At 41.6% G+C, this 20,278-nt stretch overlaps 1 protein-coding gene across 1 annotated transcript in view; it reads right to left on the bottom strand.

The window, feature by feature from the left end:
* adcy9 (adenylate cyclase 9) overlaps positions 1–20,278 on the bottom strand; it is a 33,056-nt gene that overhangs the window by 5,675 nt on the left and 7,103 nt on the right. The window contains exons 2-10 of the mRNA XM_069714601.1: positions 8,708–8,907; positions 8,179–8,286; positions 7,727–8,001; positions 6,883–6,985; positions 5,494–5,711; positions 4,672–4,831; positions 2,215–2,357; positions 1,813–1,842; positions 253–529 (exon numbers count right to left, since the gene is read on the bottom strand). Coding sequence (XP_069570702.1) covers positions 253–529; positions 1,813–1,842; positions 2,215–2,357; positions 4,672–4,831; positions 5,494–5,711; positions 6,883–6,985; positions 7,727–8,001; positions 8,179–8,286; positions 8,708–8,907 — 1,514 coding nt within the window. The remainder of the gene's footprint in view (positions 1–252; positions 530–1,812; positions 1,843–2,214; positions 2,358–4,671; positions 4,832–5,493; positions 5,712–6,882; positions 6,986–7,726; positions 8,002–8,178; positions 8,287–8,707; positions 8,908–20,278) is intronic.

Genomic DNA, 20,278 nt, shown 5'->3' with positions numbered 1-20,278 from the left:
TTTTCAAAATATTTGTAAATTTACTGAAAATCAAAAACAGAAATAACTGAAGCAAGAAACTGAAAGAGCTGTTTCTTATTTTTCTTCATCATAACTAAATGGTAATGCAGAGTGATGTCCCATTTAATAAAGACTAATACTGGGGAGGCTATCTTTTAATTTAAATACATTACACAACAAGAAAAAAGTCTATTTACTTAATTATTCAAATAAACTTAATTAAGTCTGATATGTTTAAACAGCATCAAAAACCTTGAGCTGGTCAGCGACATGGATGGGGATGATGTTGCCCAGTAACCACTCAGCCTGGTCTCTCAACGTCTGGATGTTGGAGCGGTGCTTGTCAGCCTCCACGTTGCCATGGTAATGGAGACGGTAGCTGACCTCAAACTCACGGTTGAGGAACCAGACCAGCAGAAGGAGCAAGAAGAAGGCCAGGATGGCCTCTGGGACCAAAAGATCAAAAAGTCGCTGGGGAGGGGCGGCGGCGGATTCTGAAGCACCGTCACTCGATGTGGAGATGTTCAGTCTGAGAGAGGAAATAGAGGCAGAATAAGACACCTTCATAAAGTGTAAAAAAAACCAAAACATTGCAATTCTAGACCCAATTTGTTGAGAGTAATCTTAACGACATAACCACATGGTGGAAAATTTCCATCCCAATGTCTGGAGAGTGTGATTTTAGACTTTTACCCTGTTCAGATGTATCTTAGAGCCGGTCGTTATGCTTCCACTGGCCTCAATAAATCACACACAATCATTAGGTGACTGCCCAGCTACAATTACATGCCCATGTGTCTAGCTTCCACTGAAAACAACATGTTTATCCTGTGTCTCTGGGGTTGTTGTCGACATTCAGGGAAATGTGGGAAATTAAACAGAGAAAGTAGTTGAGCGATGACATTATAATGTTTCACCCACCAAAAAACTCTTGGTATGCAGACTACTACTTCAGATCCATTTCAAAGCTAAATTGTTTGTGTTCATTTTCATGTTCTTCATTTACAAGAAGTATAAGAAAATACAGTTTTTTATGTCAGTTCAATTTCTTATCTGAAGATGTACTATAAACTAGACACTGTAATGAAAATATAACCTTAGCCGAATCATTTTAGCATTCCTAATTAGCACAATAATACATATAAGCAAACGGAATGTAAAGACCAGTTCAGACCAAAGATTAGCGATGCAGGGAAAAGTTGCAGCCGTGTGAACCAGGTCGTCTCAGCTCAGGTCTTCTAGCTGAAACTTTGACAACAACTTCCTGATGTATAATTTTCTATCATTTAACTAGTTGATTTAATTAGTTTATCACATTATTAATTATTGGTGTGCTAACTGTGTCATAGTTTCCAGGCACTGAAGCTGTGGCCTCACTGATCGCTCACCATGTCCGTTTCAGTTTGGTTTTTGAATTCATGTGATACAATTAAAATAAAACATCTCACTGTATCTACTGACAGCTGTCGCATTCTGAAAGCCATGAGAAAGAACTAGAAGAAAGACACTCTGCTATAGTCTCCTTCTCCTCACTTATGTGCTCGATTAAGGCTTTAGTTGTGTCTTGAATACAAAATTCACGCCAGCACGGGCTGTGTGAGTCATTTCCACCGCTAGCACCACTTAGCAGCCATTACTGCTGCAGCACACAGGGAGAGACGGATGGGGGAATAAAGAGCAGGAAGGCGTGAGAACGACTAAAAGCCAGTAAGAGCTGTAGTTATGAAAAATATAAGCGAGAGCTGTCGCTCCTCTTGACCCTTCAAATGTCAGTTATCGATCAAACCCCTCTGTTTCCACGGAAACACTCACCCATGAACTGGCAAGCTGTTATTACCAGAGCTGAAAAAGACAGGAGTGGTGTCAGTGAGGAGAAAGGGGCCGGTCCCATATATGCACACAGACACACACAATACACACATGATATATAGAGTATAATACAATACAGATCAAATCTTTTTCACCACCACAGGAGCAGACAGAGGTATGTAGTATGGAACCAAGTTACTTAAAAATAAATTTTAAAGTATACATCTGAAAGAATTGGTTGGAATATTAGTTATAAATCTATATATGGAGCCCAAAAAAAAAAAATCACTTGCGTGCTGCTTATAAATTACGACTATGGCCGACATGGATTTTTTTTTTACACTTGAGAATCGTACATTTGCATTTGGTATTTGTGTGTACGTGCAGATAAGTGCTCAACTGTACCTGTGCAAGGGACTGTACAGCAGCAGCAGCAGAGCGACCCCTGTCGCTGTGGCAAGAACTGAACGCATCCAAAAACTCAGCTGACAGAAGTTGCAATAGTGGATGATGGCCAGGATGGTGGCACAGCACAGGAACATGGTCACCTGTAGGACAAAAAGCCTGTCAATCAAGTGACTTAAAGACAACAATAAACAGGGCTCTCTGTGTGGGTTACTGAAGCTTTCTCATCTCGAAAATAATTTTATTAATCAAAAACAACAATATAAATGTCCTTCATGTGTCCAGTTGTGACTTCTGCTGGATAAAAAAGACTTGATAAGCACAAGCAACTGTACTTCTGAGCATCAAGTTGTTTTGTGAGAAAAGGAAGTTATATCTGAGTGTCTTCTTCCACCTGTGCAATTCTGTCAAAATGAGGAACATCGTCTCTCAGAGCAATACTGAAAAACTAGTCCATGTGTTACCCTCAGGCTGGACTATAGTAGTTCATTTTCATTAAGAGTACCGAAACAACTCTCAAAAATCTTTCAGTTGATCCAAAACGTTGCAGCAGGAGTACTAACGGGATTAAGCAAGAGAGATCATATTTCATTAAGAGAAATCTTATTTGGCATCCTGGAAAAAGGAAGAATACAATTCAAAATCCTTCTCCTTACATAGAACTTACATAATGACCAAGCTCCATCATATCTTTAAGACTTCACAGTACCATATTTTCCGTGCAGACTAACTTGTGCTTCCTAGAGTTTCTAAAAGTAAAATCCGGCTCCTCTCCAGTGGAACCAGTTCCCAGTTCGGGTTCAGTGGGCAGACACCTTCTCTACTTTTAAGATCAGCTTAAAACTTTTCTTTTCGATACACCTCTGAGTTGGTTTCTTCCTGTTAAATGGGAGTTTTTCCTCCCTGCTGTCATCAAAATAGGAGTTTACAATCTTTCAGTATTGTCACAATGTAGATGCAAAAACATTGAGCAAATTTTTTGAATGAATCTGAAAAGGTTCTCCAATATAATGGAGTGAAATGAACTTCAGAGGACAACACGGTTGTAGTGGCCACAGCTTGACCTACATTTTTTTAACATTGGGCACTTATGGATAAGCAACATAGAATTAACAAGCAAGGGTGATATAGCGCTAACATTAAAAGTCAAGTTATTTCAGTTGTTTCTTGTGTGTTTGTTTAGTTTTTTTCTTGCTAACTGATTGAAATTCTTTATTTCATTAGTGATAATATCACAGATCACTATGTACTATGTGTGCAACATAAAGCAAACATTAAGAGCAATTTTATAACATCAGAAAAGGGAAAATGGTCCAAAACATCCTGATATTGCCTCTCAGAAATATACAGCGCTCCATTCATGCAAACAGACAGCAGTAGTAATTTAAGGACAGTCACAGGTTGTTAATGATTACATTGACAGGATAACATCATTTTTTTTCCCTGTCATCCTTCCATGCTCTCCCTCTCTGCCTGTCATGCCCCCTTCTCCCCCAACCCACCCCTCCCCCCAGCACTGTTATTGGGTCTTAATATCATCAAAGGCATTACAGTCCAGAAAAGTGCATGTCTAATTAACAACTCTCCCCGAGGCTACCGCTTTGATCTGCATGCCCGAAGAAATGGAGGGAGCAGAGGGATGAGACAGAGCAGGGTGGGAGGGAAATGGATAGAAAAATCGGGTGTTGAAAAGCAAGATATCATAACACCACACATCTTGCGAGCAGCCGCTGGCTCAAAGCTGGAAGTCTGGAGTCAGACTTACACAGAGCGCGAGATGGCCTTGACTCAAAACTGCACAAAAAAGCAGCAAAGTATGGTCGTTCTCAATCTCCACACATGCATGACTCGGAGTAGAAGAAATGTCAACATTTCTAGTGCCAAGGTCCACAGGCAAAGACTCCTCAAGCTACAGTTCCTATCAGGGCTACAGCCAGCTAATGAATCAGAGCAACATAGGCAAACCGGCCGACCCGTCTCTGCTTACATTGGCGTAGAGATATCAGTGAGGGCAAACCAATAAAGCTTGGAAATCACAAGTACAACCACTACCGCAGTCAGTAGCAGCCTCTGTATCAGCAGAGGTACAGTAAATGCACTGAGAAAGCATGAGCAGGAGTTAAATCAGTTGCAGTACAAACACCAATAGTGCCAATGATGGCAGCTTTAGTGGTGGCGCTGTCAGCAACTGTAACAGCAATCTAAAGTGACATCTATAGAGCGGTAAGTGTTTGCACTTTTACTTGAAACCTGTCTTTGTGCCCACTTAAGATAGGGTTACAAAATATGTCAAATGTGTTGAGGCTGTGATTCAGCAAATGTTAGATATTTTTAGAATCTGTAATAATTAGCTCTGGATTTTATTCAGCTTTCTGCTGAGATGAAGACATGCTTTATGATCAACTGTAATCAAATGTTCTGTCTCTCAATCTGCACACCCAGATGCACTTTATTTACCTGGAGGGGCAGATGGACACAGCAAGTGAGGTGGGACAGGACAGAGATGGCCGGGAGGGAGACCAACACGGCCCCGATCACGTGGCGAGAGACCCAGCCGGACACCACCAGGAGCAGGGAATGAGTGCAGTTCATCACCTCCTCCAAATAGAAGGCCATACTGCAAGAGAAGAGGAGAGGAAGAGGGGAGAGGGAGAGATAAAAAATATACAACTAAATCAAAATCACTACGTTAAAAAAAAAATCTTATTTTCTCTTCTTCGGTTTCTCTTTTCTGTCCTCTCTCTTCTCAGTCAGGAAAAAAACTGCAGAAGACTCATTAGTGCACAATTAAGATTCATTATTAAAACACAACAATGCTGTCCAAGTAGAAGATGAAGATTTATTGCCCATTTATGCCTGGCAATAAATGAATATGAATTCATCTTTAAAGATTCTCCATGCACACTCACAAACCAAAGCTCAAATCTAATAAAACACATCTTCAGCTCTTTGAGTTCTGGAAAATCCAAGCAGCAGGTTTTAAAATTTTTAGAATTACACCTGTTATCAGTATGTCATTGCAGCAGTTTCTGAGCCAGTGCTGGTGTTTGACTAAATTAAATGGACACAAGTCAGTCAGATCTGACCAGGGAAATTAATCCATTGTGGCTTTTGGAGTCCAATAAAACAATATAAAATAATGTATGCTGGTTTCAGTGGAGAGTTTTACACGGTGGTCTATCAGACTGAGGCCCATGAGATATAGACTTTAATTCTAAAACAATGGCGACGTGTACGCACACAAAATCACACACAGTCCATCTGTCTACACTTCATTACCGTATGGAGAGCACAAGCGAGGCCAGCTCCAGGAGACCGGCCAGGGGAGCCAGGGCCACGGCAGCGGGGGCTGGAGAGCCAACGGTGGCTGGGCTCACCAGAGGCGGAAGGAAACAGGCCAGCGTCAGGGCCAGGAAGACAAAACAGCTCAGGAAAACATCCAGGAAGGAGCTGAAGGTGGAACTCGCAAATGTCTGCACCTGAACCTGGTTCTTCACCTGGAGGGAAGACAAATGTGAAACTGAGTGGTTTGCTCCCATAATTCCCACTCTGATCTTAAAACTAGACATACACGGATGTTTTATCCTCACGCTTCTCTCAGGGCTGAATGAATGTATTCAACAACTGAAAACAAATCCCCCAAAAGTTTCACTTCTGTTCCACTTTTTTAGACATTTAGCTATATCTATTGGTGTGTTACAGCAGTTTGTTTGTGGTCTGTCTTGTCTCACACTCTGGTTTAAAGTCAAAACAAGTAAGCAAACAAAAGAAAAAAACAGTAGTTATCAATGTTATTACAGTAAACTTCTATGATGATAAGAGAATGAAACATGTTTTATCTTAGTTTCAGAAAACATAAATGAGTATTTTCATCCTAAAAGAATCAGAACCACTGGGATAATAAGTATATACAAGTGTAATGGTTATGTGAGGGTGAGAAAATTACAGTTAATATCCATTCACTATAAGCCTTGTTTTACTACTTTTACTGTGGGAAAAGTACAGACTGTGGTTTTATAATTCATATTGTAAATATTTGTATAATAAATAAATATTCACAACCATGTACAAACTCTGACAATCACTGCAGAGATTTTGCATGAAATGAACGTTCAGTGTTTTGTAGCTCTGTAGTGACACTGTTTTAACAGCAGGGGGCTACAAGACTGTGAGGTCAACGCAGGCCATCTGGAACCAGTCCTGAGTGTGTCAGAGTGTGTGGCATAAAATTTCAGAAACATTGGGGGGGTAAAAGGAAAAGTTACAACAATCTCATCCCTTCAAAAGCACATGCACACACAGATATATAACATGCGCTGTCCCCAGATACAAGAGATGAAATATAACATGAATGTTCATCACTGCCCTTTTTGGTAAGTTTTTACACCTGAGATTTAGCTGTGGTTTTTTTTTTTACTATCCACATACTAGACAAACATCCTCAGTGGGGTTTAAAAAAAAAAGAAAAAGAAAAGAAAAAGCCTCTAAAGTCACATTTCACCAGTCTTCTCTTTTTGCCAGGAATTGATTTCAGGTTAGCATAAAGTAAGGCAGCGATGAGGGTTATCACAGTCACAGGTCGGGTATGAAAAAAGTCAACACAAAGTTCTTATTGGTAGGTCAATATAGAAGAAAAGGGTGCACATGTGTTTGTGTGTGTGTTTGTACCTCCTCCTTGTAGCTGCTGCGATAGGCCTTTTCCAGAGGTTTCTCCAGAAAGTTAAGGCTGATCTTGTTGATGGGTGGCTTGAAAAAGTAGTCGTTCATCAGACTGGAGGGGCGTAGGGAAACAAGGGGTAAAAAAATAAAATTAAAAAAATAAAAAAAGTAAGAATGGGCCAAAAGGTGAATTAAAATATCAGAAAAAAAAAACCATTCTCTGAAATGTAAAAAACTACTAGAAATTTCTAAGAGTTACTTTTGGATCGATATTAGATTACAGTAAATTCCCCTTTGGAACGATCTATTAGGGCAGATGTGAACACAACACTCGTACACGTGGCTTTCAGTGATGCGTTGTGGTTGAGTTATTTTTTTATGTGTGTGACAAAAAACTGAACCAATGAGAAAATGCAACAAGCAAACGAAGTTGTACACTGATTCAGACCAGAGCAAACAAACAATAAGTCTGAAAACTTCTATACTGTAGATATCTACATATGAGTAATCAGGTTATCATACAAAAATAAGTGCAGCAATTTATCTATTTCTAAGAGCATCTGTATGACTTTCTACATGTGTGTTCCTGTCTGTGCCACCCATCACTAGGTTTAGATGTGCTCCAGCTCTGTGATGCCAAAAATGATAAGCGCCTGATGAAAGTGATTAGATGGATGGAAACACACACCCTGAGTACAAAGGTTAAATCATAAAATAGATGCTTACTGATTTAGAAAATTATAAAAACATGACATGTTACTCACGACTCACTCTGTCAACCAATCATGCAAAATCAGTCGTTCCCGAGTGACATAACCAGTTCATAAATTCCACCTTTAACGTCTTTGCTCACCTGTCCTCCCTGATAACATCCACAAAGTGGGCGTCGCTCTTCTGTCTGAAGTTCTTGGCACGCAGTTGGATGAGGGCGGAGTGATCCATGCCTGTACCTGCTGCCCCCACGCCTCCGGCCATCCCCAGACTGGTGCCCGTTCCCGTGCTCGTGCTGGTCTTCTTTTCTTTCTCCTGGAGCATGTCACAGAGCGAATTCTGGCTGGCCCGCACCGGGTCCTCCAGCGGGGGACTCAGGAGACCGTTGGCTGCCCTGGGGCTGTGACCTGGGATGAACTGGACGGAGGAGACACAGGTTGACGAAGGAGATGGAGATGGTGAGAGGGAAAAGCGAAGGGCACGAGGATTGAAAGTCACGGGTGGTGATTGTGGAGTAGTTTGAAGTGCCACATCCTTAAAGGGGTGCTTGACAAGTGCACTGGCGTCGTCGCTGGTCGTGCGTGTGTGCTGTACCTTGGCACTGCTGGTTTTGTACTCTTCCTGGCAGCCGTTCAGCACAGCCACATCATCGCCCTGCTCTGCCACCGGAGACAAGACCACACTGTGGAACACACAGGGAGGCTGGAGGGAGAAAAGGACAGCGGGGGGGGGGGGACTGACAAATTAAAACATGCCATAGAGAGGCAGTTTGTGCTATAACAACATCCCATTATACAGTGTATGACTGATTGAGCAGTTATGTGTTGACAAGTTAAAGGACAAGCTGCAGTCAAATGCAATCTCTCATTACGTTTCCTATAATTAAGACCCAGAAAAAGCTGAGTTTCCCTCCATCTATGACTGACTGCGGAGAAGTAGCAGAACATTTGAACGACAGGTTACAAAAACTATTTTCTTCAGCAAACTTTTTGCACCAGAAAGTACAAAAGTTTAGTACTTTACTTTAAGTGTCAGTCATGCTAAGCGCACAAAGAGTGAATGCTAATGTGAGTTGTGGTTTTAGCGACACAGAAAGTGCAAACTAACGCAACAGTCGTCTTACCCCAGTCCTGTCCGGTGTTTGGTGGGGCAGCATGGGCTCCGCAGCCTGCGCCCCTCCAGGGATGAGGTCTGGTGTGCAGGCCTGAGGACAGGATGACAGGTTCACCCCGACAAAATCCCCACCTGGTAGTCCAACCTGAGAACAGCCACACTGCACATCATGATCCGGCTTCCTCCCGGAGATCAAGTAGGTCTCCATCCCTGAAACAAAAACAGAACATTTCCTCTGTTTTTAGTACTTCAGTGTTGTGACTTTCGCTTTCACTTTTCTCGGTTGGACTTGACAGGAAAATAAAAAAAGGAGTGAAATGTAGCACACAAAACAGACTTCAGCATTTTGTCGTCATTCATCAAATGAGTGGCAAATAATAGTGAGATGTTCATAAAACACATCATTCTTGACAGTGACAGCACCAACACACGAGGACGATACCCCAGAATTTGTAAATATCAGTCATCGGAGCTCAAACAAAGCTAACTTTCTCCCATATCTATATTCGATGTTAAACTCCCAAAGACCCTGATGCTCACTGGACTCCTGCTTCATTTCACCCGGCAACAGCAAACGTTTTAACCGTTCTGTATCCACCGTTTGCCACGGGATAGATCTTACATAAGTTTATCACTCGCAGGTGAACTACACAGGTAAAACAGAGTCGGTTTGAATCCGAGCATCACTGATGAACATGTTAAATGGGAACCACTAAATAACTGCGTTTATTTAGTCAGATGGTTGTTAGAGGAAAGGTCTAGAGGAAGACTTGGACTCTCGGGTTTGTAGCTGATTTGCCACTAAATTGAATAAATACAGAAAATACAGAGAAATATGTCGCCTTTCCTAATGTTTTTTTTTTTTTTTTCCAAAACCTGCACATATAAACAGTGTGTAAGCTCATGTAGATACAAACAGGAGCAGCACAGACGCACCCACATTTCCCAGATCAGCACAACATCGAATACCGACCTTCAGCGGCATTTAGTGAGAAAACTCTCCTCGTGTGAAAATAGTGGTCAGTTGCAGAGATTCACTCATCAGCCAATCATCACTGCCGTGTTGTTGATGCACACAGGCTGACGAGCAGACAGTAATGCAATACTACGTGTTTCACCAACTATGTTTGCACATCAGCCCAGGGCTCTGGCCTGTTCACACTGCTGTAGAGCCAAAGAGGCAATACACAAACAGTGGATTAGAGAGGTGGCCCGTAGCCAGCCGCTATCAGCCTGTCCAAACACACAGTGACCTGGCTAGCCGGCCTCATTCTTCAAACAGCTAACAATGCTAACCTCGTTAGCATGGAGACGACCGGAGGAGCAACTGTGGGCCACGAAGAGATCTGGCTGGGGAGGATTGTCGGCCTCAAACTGACTGAAAATTTTACATTTCATAGTTGTGAAGCCAGTTTTTAATTTCAGTGTTTTCGTAGGAATTCCAGTGCAGCTCCTTCCTGCATCAGTGATCTTTCAAGCATGTGACATAAGGGCTTCTTGGCACGTTTACTGTGTTAATGCAACGCCTATTAGTCAAGTTTTTTTGTAATTTCAAATTTACCTTGAAGCTCAAAGAATATTTTGGAAACCTAAACATGGAAAGAGGTCACAACTTATCCCTTTATAAAATGCAACTTCCTTTAATTCAGTTCCATTTTATGAACGGTAGTGTCCACACTGGAATTGTTTAACTATTTGCTAAATGATCAAATGACAGAGTGTGCTCAATGTGCGGAACAAAACCGAATTTAATATCAAAAAGACATTAAATAAGCAGGAAAGGGGAACAATATGACACACTTATACAGGCTGACACTGTACAAGTGTGACTGATGAGCCTCCGACCTATATGTGAAAGCATGTGCATCAGTAACTTGCTACTCCTTCTTCTTCTACTCTCCAATCTTTACACTTTTGAGTGAGTCTGTGTAATACAAATCTAATGTAACAATAGAGCGACTACTTCAATAAAACACTAGATACAAATAGACAGCTGCAGTAGTACAACCGCTACCGTCACCAAGGTTTCAATCTTGGTAAAAACCTGTCCAGCTTTTCCAACCTGCTACTCATAGCGACTGTCAAAAGGGAACCTTAAATAAGGTTAAATGACAATCTGCTTTAAACATATCAAATTGCATCACATTACTGACAGAACTAAAGTCGATATCTATGATTTGGAGTGTGATTGTTCCACGAACGCAGTTTAATTTGCCGTGAGCTGCAAACACAATAAAAGACACTTAAGTCCAAGTCGATCACTGAGGAACCAAAAGGCATGGGGTTGTTTTCTTTGAATGAATTTTGTGGTTTTCTTTTTTGTCTGTAAATGCCAGAAAATACAAGCCAGAGACATATAAGTGGATGATGGCACTTATTTCGTGATCTGCCTTTTTACTGCGGCATGCTGACAAGTCAAAGACACAAACAGAGATGAGATAGCGGAAACAGGCAGCGGCAAACGGCACAGAGATGGTAAAGGAGAGGGTGAGACCCAGAGTACTCCGAAGGCCATCGAGTTGTGGCACGCCGCCCATAACCTTACCTAACACGCATTCCTTGTCTACTTCCATTTCAGCTTTCTAACTTTATCAACAGCCTGCCTGAAACTCTAAAACAAACCTTGAATTGTGAGTGTGTTTAGAGGCCTGACATAACAGACGGTGAGAAGTTGTAGTTTTCCGACAGTAAGTACACAGGAAGTTAGTGTGTGTGTGTGTGTGTGTGTGTGTGTGTGTGTGTGTGTGTGTGTGAGTCTAAAGGTATGACTGCTTTCCAGATTCAGTACATTACCGCGTCTTTTGTATTTGACCAAGCTTTATGGTATAACAAAGCTAATCCCTTTGTGTGTGTGTGTGTGTGTGTGTGTGTGTGTGTGTGTGTGTGTGTGTGTGTGTGTGTGTGTGTGTGTGTGTGTGTGTGTGTGTGTGTGTGTGTGTGTGTATTGATCTTCTCCAGGCTCAGTGAGTGCCGCACTCGGGGAAAGAAACTGACACCAGCACTCTAAAGTCTCGATGCTCAGCTCAGTGGGCTTTATTGATTTATTCAGGCCAGCTGGCGGGAGCAGATAGGGTTCAGCTGGGGACACCGACTATTACAACAACACACACACACACACACACACACACACACACACACACACACACACACACACACACACACACACACACACACACACACACACACACACACACACACACACACACACACACACACACACACACACACACACACACACACATACATACATACATACACATACAGAGACACCACACTGTATGCATGAACAAGCAGCCATATACACACGAGCAGACTGGAGAACTTGCCAAACCTAAACTTTGTGAGAACACGAGCAAAACGAGGAAATTACTGACTTCAAGTTTGCGCTTGTAAGTCTTGTTTGCCATTTAATTTTTCCAGAGTGAAAGCATCTTCACTTTTGTTTATTAATAGACTTTTTATACTTTTTACATGTTTTGCTGGGAGAGAAACTTCAATCGTATGATACACTAAAAACTCCTAACAAAAACCTTTTAATGATAAAAAAAAAAACCACTTCTATTAATATTATGTCTTCTATGACAACAGTTGTTTTTAGAATGCACATTTACTGAAATTAGGATCAAAAATATATCGATATTATTGCAATGTCATTATATGAGACTGAAATTAAAGAGAAGTGATGTCATTTCCTCCACTTACCAGACTGTTCTTTTGTTATATTATTTGCTTTTATCTTTAGTCATTCGAATCACAGTACTGATGAATGTATATTAAATATGGCATCGTGTAAATGTTTAGGATTCAAATCATGAAACAGCAGATCTGTGTTAGAGGGCGTCACTGAAATACATGATTGCCTGATAAAAAAATTAAAAAAAACTCACAATACATCTCACAACACATCTCATAATTTTCTAGACCAGTTTCTTTTATAAGGTAAATGAAGTTTAAGAACATCAACCAAAATCCTCGTCCCTATAAAGCCTTCTAAAGTCCAGGTTAAACCTAAACTTGCATTGAACCCGGGTTGGAAGCAGGGCGGCAATAAATGAGTGTGAAACAGGTGAGTCAAACACGTGAGGTCCCAGCAGGCTGTAATACAGACACGCGTTCCATATATACATGTGCAACAAGACATTGCAAACCCTCATTTCACAGTGAAGGAGGAAGGAGAAACAAAGCTCAGCGTAGCCGACACTAACTTGGGCTTTAACTCGCACTTTAATGCTGGACACATTTGCTCATCACATCTGTGACAACTATAAAGGTGGTGACTGATTCTGAAGTGCCACATTTGACCTCCACATCTGGGAATCCAGTAGATTTAATGTGTGCTATTCAGTACAATGAGCTCAGTCTATAATCTAAATCCAAAACCCTGCAGGTGTCCGATAGGGTTGGCGACTGTGAAGGCCACAGGAAAGGATAAATATAATTTTCCTACTGACCAAACGACTCTGTGAGCCCTTGTCTCCTGTGTGAAAGCATCAGATTGAGTTGCTGTACCGAGACTCATTTGTTTAGGTTTTTCTCTGACTTATCACACGTCTTTCAGGGCGAGGAAACAAACACGGTAATCTACAGAATAATAAACTGTTTTCCTTGTTATTGTCTCTTTGCTCATTTTCATGAAAACGTTCCTACACATACGTGTGCTTAATAAAAAAATTAAACAAGAAACATCTGTACAGCGAAAAGCAAAGACCTCGTTCATCTTTTTCAGACTATTTTGTATTTGTGTGTCGAGTTCGTTCACCATAACCTCGAAGAAGACTCCCCTTTTCAGGAAATATGCAGCATCTGCCTGTCTGAGACATTAACTGGGAGATCTGAGCGCGCACACACACACACACACACAAACCTGGCATTTCCTGTGTGTATGACTCATCTACGGTAGTGCACTGCAGCATGATCCTCATATATTATAGAACACCCCCATTTTGGAAACATACCCTCACATGCACGGTCACATCCATGAGACCAAATACACAGACATGGATCGATCAATCAGTCAGTGAACACAGGGATGAATGGAGAGGAAGCGTAGCTGAGTCGTCACATTCCACATGTACACTTGAAGATTATACACATCGTGGACACACACATACGCACACATACGTGCACACACTCCCAACTCCCTGACACTGACACACATTCACATTCAAACACATTTCGGCGTGTTTAGAAGTCATTAACAATAAAATAATCACAAACATTTTAATAATAAAAGTCATTATTTTTCATGCAAAGAAGTATTTTCTTTTTTCTGCAAGGATTTGCTGCTTTTCTCGTGTAAACTGAATATTGTATATTTGAAGTTTTAAGACAAAGCAGTCAGTTTGAAAGTATCTTTTAGGGTCTTGAGAAATCAAGATGGATTCATCCCTTCACATCGTTCTGAACACACAATTAGCTGCTCGACGGTTAAAAAAAAAAAAACCCGACAGACGTTCTACATTGCGCACCAGCTCTTACATAATATCGTACTCACAAATACAGGTGAATGATTGCACGGCTTTGCATACCTCAATACTCACTCTTACCCTTCATAAACACACACTCACAAACTCTTGGTTCAGTGACTTGTGCACAAACTAATTGATGAATGAACACATAAATCCCCTATAAATATGAGTAAAAGTGTGCACGTGTGAGCACCCGGACCGCCCTGGGAAGTTCTCCCGGTGGAGAGTCTGGGTGAACGTTTCGAACTACAACCGACCATCCCCAGAGGACCGTCCCAGCCCGGGCTCCGTACTTCCTGACAAACGACCTTTGACCTTATGGCAGCTTTTCCAACCACATGAGCAAAACCATCCCCAGTGACCCAAAGGTCGCCGGCTTCCCTCTGGTCCCACACACAGAAATATGACCACGCATATGAATATGAAGAGAAAGAAAGGAGACACTTCAACGTTTACTCAAACCAAAAGCAAATGAAGGTCGTCGCCTCTCTTTGAGCTTCATCTGACGTTGTTCTCCCGTTCTTCACTTTCATCTTGGAAAAGTCCGAAAATAAAAAACTCTAAGAATAGACTTCAACTTGTTTTTCCTTTTTACAAACTTGGCCTTCTAACTTTAGACATTGCGCCGACCTTCACCTTCTTCTGTTTTCTCCCGCCAAACCTCACATCTCACACCACCTCTCACGGCCTATCTTTACAGCTGCTCTGTCTTGCGTCTGCTGTCTTTCTCTTTCAGTTTTTGCAGCCATCTGCCTTTCACTTAAACTTTCTCCCAGCGCTCACTCTTTTTTTTTTTTTTTTTTGGTCCTTTCTTTTTTTTCTCTGCCCCCTCCCTTCTCCTACCCTCCTGTTTTCTCCCTGGTCGGTGGCGGGTCTTGAGAACGGGGATCGACAATAGCAGAAGCCTCCATATTTGGACACGCCGATGGAACCGAGGGACGAGGCTCTCACACGATCCTCCTCCAAATACCCTCCCATTCCTCCCTCGCTTCCATCCATCCCTCCTCCCTTCCCTCTTTTGTGGCATCCTTTTAGTCCAGGGAGTTCCTCACTCTCTTCCTCTTCTCCTTTTTTTCCCCTCTCCACCCCCCTTTATCTCTATTTTTAAATTACCCTGCCGGGGTTTAATAAAGCATCTGTGGGGAGCCTGGTGGATCCGTGACTTCTTCGGTTTGAGGTCAAACCCAAGCCCTTTGTCACATCCCGCCGAGGGTACGGTGAAGTATGTGGAAATCTAGTTTTAGAACTGGAACGAGTTCTAAAAGTCAGAAGCGAATTAGAAACAAGGATTCATGGGCGCCTAAAATCCGCTAAAAGTAAAAATGTCTTCTGATTAATACATATTTTGGTTTAATTTTGTGCTCAAAATAACATGAGATATATTGCCGTCGGGTCCTTTTGATTTCCATCAGCATAGCACTGCCAAAGGGGCAAACGAACACATGAATCCCCTTTTAATCATTCGCCATGTGTTTATCAGTGACTCTTCACTCAATGGGCCCTGCGAGTGAGTGTGTGTCTATGGCGTGTAGTGCTGCGGGTTGACAGGAACAGTGACGCACTCCGACTGCCACTGCGTCACTCTGATAAACACACAAACACGCACACACAGCTGTTTAAAGACGTTTTAGTGTCTCACTTCACAGACTGTCGGGGTTCCTCTCGGGGAGGCTGCTGCTCGGCGGCAGAGGACACAGTCCTTGAGGAAGAAATGACCAACCTTGGTCTTCGCTGCAAAGATAATAGTGATGACCACCGGCACGTCACTTTGTTTCATGCACGGGCGCACACTTGGCCGCATATGAATTCAAACACGCCAGCAGGTTCACAAGTAGTAAAACGTAACGTAAAAGCAGCACGGTGACGGTTATTATCCTGATGAGGCCAAATCTGCATGTGACATTTTTAGTTAAAAAAAAATTTAAAAAAAATTGCATCGTCAAATTTGAGTCATACATTTGTTGCAGGGGGTGAATCATTCTGCTATATGCCATGGATTCATCAATCACACACACACACACACACACACACACACACACACACACACACACACACACACACACACACACACACACACACACACACACACACACACACACACACACACACACACACACACACACACACACACACACACACACACTTCCCTCGCTGCCCAAAGCTAGACTGTGGGAAATCCTTGGGAAAGGGTGAGGACGAGAAAATATGGTGCCTCTTCTCCCTCTCTCATCTCTTCTTCCCTCTGATGTCGCACAACTCTCTCTTTCCACAGACCACCTAGGGACAGCCTTTCACATGCTGTTTATAGGAAGACTTAACTGATACAGGTTTTAAAAGACCAGTGAGAAGATATCCGACTTACACCAAGTGCTATTGCCACTCTGTTCAGTGGTATATTCTTTTAAACCAAAATATGTCCGATTTTTGGTTTACAATATTCAGAAATTGACATAAATTACCCAAACAATGTGAATAAATAACAGTGCTGACATCACAGTATGTCAAAGATGTGTTTCTATTGTGTTGCACAGATGTCTACTGAAGCTAGCATGCTAACCCGCTAGTCCTGGCCTGTCCCGCCTCGTAATACCATCCTCAAGAGGTGATAGTGAGTCACTGTCCAGTCGGCCCTCAAGTCCAACATGAGAGGAAGAAGAAGTAGCGTATTCTGAAGTCTTGTTAGAATGAAAACAAACAGTAAACACATCGATGGCTCAAACTGTCGTCAGAATCAAATCAAAACGAGTTGTCAGCTTCATGTGTTTACACAAAATGACTCATTTCTCTATCAGACTTTGTTCCATTCAATCAGTTAACAAGAGTGAATTATTTAATCTCTATTCAAGCATATCGGGCTAAACCAGAAGTTAACCAGCCTCTGTTGAGCACGTTTTGCCCACAGAGCATGCCCAGCATGCATTCATCCAGGGATTAATCAGTTTTGTGTCGGGTAGGGCTTGAATGTAACAGATAGTAATTTATATGTAAAAGTTCTGCACTAAAGTTTCCATCCTTGAAAATTGGTTCAGACATTTAGGATAAATTACAATCACTTATATTATTCTGACTTTTTCTTTAGTACTATCATGAGGTTTAAACTATCATTTGTCAAATACTAATCTTAAAAATGATCCTAAACTTATTTTGACTTACTTTAGAAAATATGACTTTTGGGAGAAATTGAAAATCTCTTGAGACAAAAAGGTGTGTTTATCTAACAGTTAATGAATGTACATACGTCAAATGATCTTGCATTTCCTCTTGAGTTCTCTGACAAGCCATTAAAAGGATGATTCTGTTTGTGAGTGCATTTAAATGGTGTAGGTCAATATGATCGATCGCTTTGTGGATGTAATGGATGTTTCTTAAACATAACAGGAGGATGAAAGGGACAATGGACTCGAATATAATTGAAGAAGGAAATACACACATTAAACTGCAAAAAATGTACCTGAATACCTTCCAGACTTTTTTCTTTGCAGCTGAACATTTACTGCACCATAAATTACACCCCCTCCCCCCCAACACCTTGTTTTATAATGTTCCATTCAAACATCTGAGCGCAGTTATTAATGCCAGTGACTCAGTTTGTCTCCTGTTCTTTGCTCATACCTTGATGCATGCTTGGTGCCAGATCGGAGCAGCCGGAGGGACGCACTTTAAACTCTACGCTGCTGTGATCGATTGTCTCACAGACACCCCGTCCCTAACCATAATCCCAACCCTCACCTTAACCCTGCCACGACGTAGTAACCGATCACAGGCAGAGCATCCCTCCAGCTGATCCAATCCAACACCAGCGTTGACATATCGGGTTTACGATTGCCTAAATCTCATCCTGATAGTTCCCCGAAGAGGCTATGCACTGTCTTTCTCTCCCTCTCATGAGCACTTCAGCTATAAAAACCAGTGCAAAGGAAGCTCATGGATTTTTTAACAGGCTTGAGGCTGCACACCATATCTATTATTCAGAACAGCCGTTTAACTCCAGCAAACTGTAGCTGGCATGGCCATGGATTCATCAATCACACACACACACACACACACACACACACACACACACACACACACACACACACACACACACACACACACACACACACACACACACACACACACACACTTGAAGCGGTAGACGACCACGATGTTGCCACAGTGACACACAAAGCTGTTGTGAATGTGGAATTTTAAACAGCTGTAATATTACACACAATATACAGAGTGATTAGCCGGTAAATGGGACATATTGATGGGCTGTGGACAAGTTTAATTTCATCCTTGAACTCTGATATTCTGACAGTCATACAATCTGTATGAGCTGGTTAATTAATAACAGTACGGCAGGCCTTTGTCCCCAGAAAGTGAATTATTAAGACAATTCCAGCATTTTATGACCAGTAGGAGAAATGGAGGACCATGACAAGGCATAGTTCAGCAGCTTTTTTTTTTTTTTTTTTTTTCTTTTCTCTCAAAATAACAGCAGCGCAAATGGTTTTAAAAACCCACTTATGGCGGCCGGATGGTTGGAGCTGCTGCTTACCACACAACCACAATGTCCGTGGTTTGAACCTGGTCGAAGTCTGTGACTCTGTCTGCTCCCACATTTTCTGTCTTTCTTGGCACTGAGAAATGAATTAAAAGGAATACTGCCCAAAAAACAAACAACCAACTAGATCATTATTATAGGTTCCGCATGATTTTTGTGTTTATGCAAGTCGGCTTCATCAATATCTACCTAATGTTGAAATATTCACTGGCTGCTATGTACAGTGCAGAGAGGCATGTCTGCAAATCCATGTGTAATAAAGTAGCCAATGATTGCAGGTTGTGAGTGAATCTACCTGTAACATGTCACCTCCCGTAAACCATTAAAATAATACTTCAGTGTCTGTTGAAAACACATATGTATAGATAATGTAATGTGTTACAATAATTGCATGCTTAATGAGAACTCACATACAAACATAAGCATAAGCAACCGTTGCTTTCTATCTCACACACACACACACACACACACACACACACACACACACACACACACACACACACACACACACACACACACACACACACACACACACACACACACACACACACACACACACACACACACGCTGGATATACTGGACAGACCTGTCAAAAAGACTAAATATAATATGAGCAGGTGACTCATATGTTTGGGATTCAGTTAATTACAGAAATTAACTTCTTCCAAATATAGCAAAGTGTATTACATGGAAAGTAAACTGCCAGGAAAGCCTCGTCAAAGATTAGCTGTGTGTGTGTATGTGTGTGTGTGTGTGTGTGTACTTGTATGGCTATTTTTGTGAGGACCAGTTGCAGTTTCAGACCTTGGCCGTGAGGACATTTTGGAAAAGTGAGGACATTTTTCTGAGGCCCCTTCAAAAGGGCTGTTAGAGGGTTTAAGACTTGGTTTTATATTTCAGGTTTGAATTCGGTTTATATTATATCATCATCATAATGTTTAACTAATAGGCATCCTCACAAAAGCGGGAGCACAAACTTTTATGGTTGCCACATATCTGCAACCAGGCTGAGACAGGGCTGGGCACGCTTATCAACACCGAACACACAGACACACAGACACACAGACACACACACACACACACACACACACACACACACACACACACACACACACACACACACACACACACACACACACACACACACACACACACACACACACACACACACACACACACACAGAGCAATAATGATAATGGAATCAGGATAATATGATATTGTGAAAGACCATTTTGTTTGTTGTTTCACTCCTGTACAATATTTGTAGCACTGGAGGGTCAGTCAGATCTGCACTGGTAATGGTTTTCCATCTTTGAATGTCTTTAAACATTGTTAAACTTCATAAAACTTCTATCTTTGTCAGCTAAATTACTTTTTTGGGGGAAATTAGTTTATTACAAGATCCCTTTGTCTGCGAGCAGTTTGACATGTCAAAATTTTGAAGGAGCTAATTTATAAAACAAACCCTTTAAATGAAAAGTATCCAGCCGTAAATAAGTGAGAAATTAAATAGCATTAGTTTCTAAATGTGCAATAGACTTTGTAATAATGCATTAAGAGGAATA

The sequence above is a fragment of the Brachyistius frenatus genome, unplaced genomic scaffold, assembly GCF_029030835.1.
Source record: "Brachyistius frenatus isolate BFR_SWC_R1_liver_20210118 unplaced genomic scaffold, ASM2903083v1 Contig_132, whole genome shotgun sequence".
In the NCBI taxonomy this organism is placed as follows: Eukaryota; Metazoa; Chordata; class Actinopteri; family Embiotocidae; genus Brachyistius; species Brachyistius frenatus.
Note: the sequence above shows the minus strand (reverse complement) of the source record. Positions and strands in the feature narration are given on the sequence as shown.